The sequence below is a fragment of the Amphiura filiformis genome, chromosome 17, assembly GCF_039555335.1.
Source record: "Amphiura filiformis chromosome 17, Afil_fr2py, whole genome shotgun sequence".
NCBI classification, from domain to species: Eukaryota; Metazoa; Echinodermata; class Ophiuroidea; order Amphilepidida; family Amphiuridae; genus Amphiura; species Amphiura filiformis.
In genome coordinates this window covers 21,129,220-21,136,062 of record NC_092644.1, presented here as the reverse complement: position 1 = coordinate 21,136,062, position 6,843 = coordinate 21,129,220, and the positions used below count along the sequence as shown (strand labels likewise).

The following is a 6,843-nucleotide window of genomic DNA, read 5'->3' as shown; positions in this document are numbered from 1 at the left end:
GTGTAGCTGGGATGAAAAGCCGACCACTAAATTTAGACCTGTCATATTGAAGATATGCATTTTAAGTACATATCATTAGGTTTATACAATTTACTTCGAGGACTGTTAAATTTCAAAAATATCAATTTTTAATCATTTCCCATAAAATTTGTATAATATCGACAACTTTAACAAAATTAGGACATTTCTAGTTTTAAAAATGCAATTCGATATGACGTGCTCTCACGTCCCACAAAATACGTGAAAACGTCGCTATCCGAGCCCCGGTAAAGAGTCAATGTAAAATACAGAGAAATCTATGTTGACCCTGGGTGCTCTATCTTACGCCGTTGAAGATCAATGGTATGACGTGTTATTATTTGATATCCAATCCCATAAATGGGTAATTCCAGTTGAAATTCATACACCCCCTATGGAAGGGAAGACATGACCCTAATCTCACACACACAGAATGAGGGGTTAACTGAATGTGTGACTCCATTTCAAATTTACACCCCCTGTGTGAGAGATTACGGTCATGTCTTCCACAGTTGGATTTCAACTGGAGTGGTTCAATTCAGTTGGCTCAATATAATTCCTACACAATATTGATTTTGTTCTTATTTCACATTTTCAAAGGTGTTCAGTGGCGGCGCCATGGGGGGACATGGCCCCCTGTCAGAACCCCCACCCCGTGAAAACCAAAATTACGAAAATTTACACTTTTGCGGCAATTTTGCCCTGAACTTCACTTAGCCCGGTCCTCCCATGCCCCTCCCCCAAAAAAAAAAATAATAATAATAATTCCTGGCGCCGCTACTGAAAGTGTTTATACAAGAAAATCTGCGTTAATAAATTAATGGAACAGAATGGCTACTATGCATTTCTGTGCATATAGATGCCTTTGTTGTACGCACTGTAAACTATAAATAGTTATCACTTAATTGGCTAGTCTGTTCACGGTACCATGGGCACATCAACAATCCTGTCTACACCTGTAATTATTTTACTATAGTAAAATGATCGGGAATTCCCATTTTTGATCCCGGTTTATATGGCTAGCACGAGATACGAGAACTATAGTTGCGATTTTAGTTGCTCAATGTATTCGATAACAAACAAACAAACATGATTGGCAGACAACAACAATAAAGGCAAACTACTTCCACCTTATACACTTAAACAATGTTGTCGTTTTATTAATTAGTTTCATTCTTAATATATGACCTTGTAGTAGTTGTAGTACAAATCTGTTTAGTGCTGTGTGATCCCAAAACAAGTCAAATTTAACACGGCTCATTTTTTAGGAAACGCTTAAAGTTTAAAGTTGTGAGAGTTTTTATTAATGAGTTTTAGTAGTAATACAGTCTAAACGACCATACAGATATTCACTTATGAGTTGCATTTAATACTGGACATTCACATGATGAATATTCATTTTCAAACTTGATCAAAGAAGTGTCGTAGAAAATTGGATGGTTCTGGAATGTTTCGATATCTGCATCTTGCCATTGGTCCAAACACCGCTCTAAACTGAGGATGCCTCAAAGCATAGATTATAGGATTTACGCATGCCGCAAAAACAACCAATAAGGCACAGTAGAGAAGGGCGCGTCCTTGAATTGCAGTAGATGGTGTGAGAAGAAGTAAGGCATATGGCGTCACGCAAAGGAAGAATACGCAGAATGCTGTGAAGAGATTTTTTGTTATTTCATATTGTATTTTATCGATATGTTCAAGCCTGGGAGATGAGGGTCCATGGGATGTTGGTGTTGGGGGAGGTGTTCCGAAGTTCTTTGACGAATTTGTTAATACTCCATTTGACGTGACTGACGTTTCACCACATGTTAAAGAGTCCACACTTTCGATTCTTGCTAACTCCGTCTGGCGTTGTCTTCCAAAATGGCGCCGAATATGACGAAAAATGAGCGTATAGCATATGACAATAGTTACAAATGATATAGGATAGAGAATTGTATCCTGAATAAGTTCATAAGCTCTAGAATACGGGTGCAAATCGTCATCTGAACAGACATTGTGCTTTGCATCATAGCCAAGTTTACCGATTCCAAATAATGGAAAAGCCACAAGAACAATACTGGGTCCTAGTAATATGAATATAACCATCGCTATCATCGGACCTTTTCTGTACACCTTGCGATAGATCGTAAGTGGCCACTTTATTAAAAGTACACGATTAATGGCAATAGCTGCTAAACATATCTCACTGGAACCTGTACCTCCATATAGCAAAGTAGCAGAAGCAGAGCAGAGCCATTCAAGTTCAGGCCACGGCCATCCTGCCTTATTCAAGAGTGTAAAAACACTTAATGGTATCCCAAAACATGTGATCAAGTCCGATATAGCCAAACAAACAACAAACACATTAGTCTTATTACGTAGTTTCTTTGATAGCACCACTGCTGCAATAGTGGCTGAATTGCCGAATATTCCAGTGATGCATATGAGAGTAAGCACTACTGCAAAGAATATACGTTCTTGATAACTATACACACTGTGATGATCATAGTGATCCGTGTGATTCTCTATTGGAAAGTCGGTTGTAAAAGTAGAACTTAAAGTATCCTCTGTAGAAACCATTTTTCAAATAGTCGAAGTTTACCACGAAAACTTAATTTCTTGGTGACATTTACATTTGTTCTTTTAATTGATGAAGCTGTTATCATTCAAAAACAACTTATGAAACCTGAATGTGTCATACGATTGCAACATTTGAGAGCATGCACTTGGTCCCGATGTTTCGGTATATCTAGATATCGGCGAGTTCACTAGTGCTGATACTACATGTATAGTCCGGATTGTTTTCATGTATTCGTTGGAACTGGGCTACCACGGTTACTGAAACATAAAGTATTGTTTGATTGAGCTCCAAATTTCAATTTATAACAACATCACTTCACTTCACCATTTGATGAAAATTGTCTACAATATATATAAACAACAAGTTAAAAAAATTGCAACAACATCCACACATCAAACGCTATAAAGTCTCTGCAATAAGACCTTGCGTCTCCCGAGTCAATACAATCGTTGCGGTAATGCGAAAAGTTGCGCAATTGCGGTAATGAATCACTCAATGTCTCAATCCAATATCCAGATTGCTGCAATTAATGAATGAACTGTATCAGATTAAACAACAAGATAGAACAAGTGTATTGAACTGAAGGCTAATCCAATAGATAATAACAACACTGCTGCATTTCACTTATTAGCTCAGTTGGTAGAGCATCGGTCCGGTGATCCGAAGGTCCCAGATTCAAATCCTGTATGGTCAGTGAAATACTTTTACTAGCTCTCACTTGTGTGGAGACTTGTGTAAAAAACGTTTCTCAAGACAGAGGTTTACACGAAACAAGTCTATCTGATTCATTCACTTGTTATTTAATTTATTGATGGTTGAATCAACACAATAAGGAAGTACTAGCCTAGACTATGACTATGACTTTACCCCGCATATTATATCTTGCTTCAGTAAATGCAACCAAGTGTGACACATATTGTTAACTGATATGTGTATAAAGTTGACTTGAAAATGTCCTTTTTTCTTGAAAGGTCCTGGTATATTCAAAGTCAAGTGTATTTAAACGAAATAGACGGTTGATTTATGTGTTGCACCATTTAGTCATAAAAGATTGCAGAAATAAAATGCACAATGAGATAATTATAATTGAAATTGTTTTAAATGTACATGTATTCCTATTGTTATGTTAAAGTAGATCACTCAGACAACAAAATCCTGCCCAATCAACCAAAAGTTATATTTTCAATCATTGAAAGAATTGATATTATTTTATTCATGGTTAAAAAACAACAACAAAATACCTCGACTGATAAAGAAGACTTTTAAGTGCTCCACGGAACACTAAAACACTTCTAATTGAATACCTCAGTGGAAGAAGGGCCCAACTCCATCAAAACTGTTTTTGAGATTTGAAGAAAAACTTAATATTTGGAAAAGTTTTATAGACAGAACGTTTTCATCTTCAGGGGACCTTCAATACATGAGCATACAATAGTACATACACTCGAAATTATATATATGATGTTTCCATGGCAAAATGGAGTTGGGCCCTTCTTCCACTAATATACTGCAAGTTCCAGTTCTGTGTTATAAATAGCTACAAAAATTAGGTAATCACCATTAATTGCACAAGTAGAACTCGTGTAATATGTTAGCAAGAAAATTTATTGTAGTGAAAAGCAGATTTCATGGATGACCAAAATTCCTCTTTATCCCTATATTTGTGGAAGAAGGGCCCAACTCCATGGAGTTTTTCATGGAGCCTTTCTTCCATGAAAACCATGATTAAGTGTACGTGGAAGACTATGCAGAGAGTGGATTTTGGCTCATCTTTCACACAAGGAAGAACAGTCTGCTGGCAATAAAATGCTAGGTCTAACTCATTTTTGTAAAAAATTGGAGTTGGGCCCTTCTTCCACTCAGGTATGCAATTGTTCTACGATATTTTCGCTGGGTACAAAAATCTAAAACCATGCTAAATCTTATTTACTGTCCCAAGTGTAATATTTAACAACTCATGTATTCAAAAAGTGACATCAATCCTACAGTCAATCATTATTTGATAATAAGCAAACATTCTTGCCTCATTTCACGCGGTATTTCATAACCAAAATCATTGGAAAATAATACTGATATCCAGAATTTTTCTAGACGGGTACAGCCCTAGCTGCAGTGACTTTCGCACTACTTTTTTCAGATTCACTTTAAAATATACCCCAGCATTTTCTTTGATACCCGGCATACAAATTCTGAGCCCCATTTCGCCAAAAAAAAAATCAAATTTTTCACAATTCAGCATACATTCTTAATCTATCGCGTTCCAGTGGTGCAGCGACGGACGTCCCAGTAACACAATGAAGGCTGACGACAATTGAGCACAAATAACCATGACGTCATTGCCACAGGCAATTTCGTCGCGGGAATTTTGAATATCGCGTGTTGAGTGTTTCAAGACTGTCCATTTAGTTCTGTTAGCTTCTGTTCCTAATAGTGTTCAACCTACTCCTAGATAAAGGCACAGCTATTGAGATTACGAAGCCCTGGGCGAGGATGAAGATTGAAATGCCCGGTTGAAATTGTTGAGAGAGGCGCAAAACATGTAAAAAAATCTTGTATACGAAGAGAAGGTCAATCTTTGAAAGAAGTGCATCGTGAAGGAGTTTCCATCCTTGTATAACCATACGGCAAGCAAAGCGCTGTGTGGATTAAATCCGGTTGGAATAGCGAGTCTGGGTAGTAAGGATGCAGCCATCGGACGAACAAGAGCCATTTTAAGTTTCGGGAGTAAATGACCATAACCAGTAAATGGAGTACTCTGTCAAATGCTTCAGGTACCATGGCTATACACGGGAATTTCCCCCTGGGGAATTCCCATTACAATCCCTGCATCCGGGTACCACGTATACGCTTTGCACGAGATACGAGATAACATGATAAATTTTAATAATCATCGTAAGGTAAAATGGTCAGTGCTATTAAATGGAATTGGAATAACACGGTAAAGATTTGGCCTGAACTTAAGGGATCTAAAATGAGCGTTTATTGCGTTTCGACAGTATTTTTGTGGGACATGAGAGCATCTCAGACCTATCGAATTGCATTCTGAATACGAAGCATGTCTTTCTGATATCAAATATTTTTCATTTTTGAAAATCACAATATAATACAAATTTTATGACAAATTATAAAAATTTGATATTTTTCAAATTTTGATATATAACAGTCCTCGAAGTAATTATATAAATCTAATGACATATTTTAAAGTGTATGTAGCAGGAGGAAAAGCCGACGGTCAATTGAAAATTTTGACTTTTCATATTGAAGATATGGATTTTTTCCCAAAAGACCTAATTTTTTTTGGTGTTTTGGGAAAAAATCCATATCTTCAATACGAAAGGTCAAAATTTTCAATTGATCGTCGGCTTTTCATCCCACCTACATACACTTTAAGTATAAATCATCAGATTTGTAAAGTTTACTTCAAGTACTGTTAAATATCAAAATATCAATTTTAATGATTTGCCATAAAATGTGTATTAAATTGCGAATTTCAAAAATCAAAATTATTTGATATCAGAATGACATTCTTCGTATTCAGAATGCAATTCGATATGTCTGATGTGCTCTAATGTCCCACAATAAATACTGTCCAAACGTTCATACCCCAGCCCTTAAGGTTAACAAATATTTTAAACTGTTGCGACTTGGTAGTTAACAGCATCTTGCGAATGGTAGTGAGCTTTGGCAAAAGTTGCATTGATCATTTCATAGCGAGTGTGTAGAAGAATTCAAATATCACAGAAATACTTTTGTAGGTCCTGTGGTTCTTGAGTTATGTTGTAAAGAGGGCTGAAACAACAACAACACTTTTGTAAAACGTACATAAGGGACGCATCATTAGATATTCGGGGGGGGGGGGGTAGGAAAATGGGTCTGGGGAAGAAATTTTTTCGCCGGCAAGTTTTTATTTTTAATTTCATGCATTTATACACAGTTAGGTGAGGAAATTTTTTTTTTTTGCTCATGTAGTGGGGAAGTTTTTTTTAAACTTCCTACTCCCCCTGAGTATCAAATGGTGCGTCCCTAACTTATTGATTAACAACAATAAATCAAGCAAGTTTTGAAAGTATATGATTCGTAGAATGAACTTTTTTTGCAAAACGTCAAAGTGTTATTTTCCAATAATATATTGATTTTCTTTTGGCTGCTTCGACCAACAATACTTAATCTACCCTTAAACAAAAGTAAATCATTCCTACAAAACACTTGAAACTATCTGCATACAGTCATTTTAAGAAGGCTCCTTGACCTTGACGGTTAAG

The 6,843-nt window shown here is 36.4% G+C and overlaps 1 protein-coding gene across 1 annotated transcript; it reads right to left on the bottom strand.

Moving 5' to 3' along the window:
* Nucleotides 1–791: 791 nt before the first annotated feature.
* Nucleotides 792–3,432, bottom strand: LOC140137457 (G-protein coupled receptor moody-like). Its single transcript, XM_072159150.1, has one exon. The coding sequence runs from the start codon at nt 2,578–2,580 to the stop codon at nt 1,420–1,422; it is 1,161 nt and encodes a 386-aa protein (XP_072015251.1). The 5' UTR covers nt 2,581–3,432; the 3' UTR covers nt 792–1,419.
* Nucleotides 3,433–6,843: the final 3,411 nt, after the last annotated feature.

Excerpts from the sequence above, each read along its gene's own strand:
- LOC140137457 (XM_072159150.1), bottom strand. The coding sequence starts at position 2,580 with ATGGTTTCTACAGAGGATACTTTAAGTTCTACTTTTACAACCGACTTT.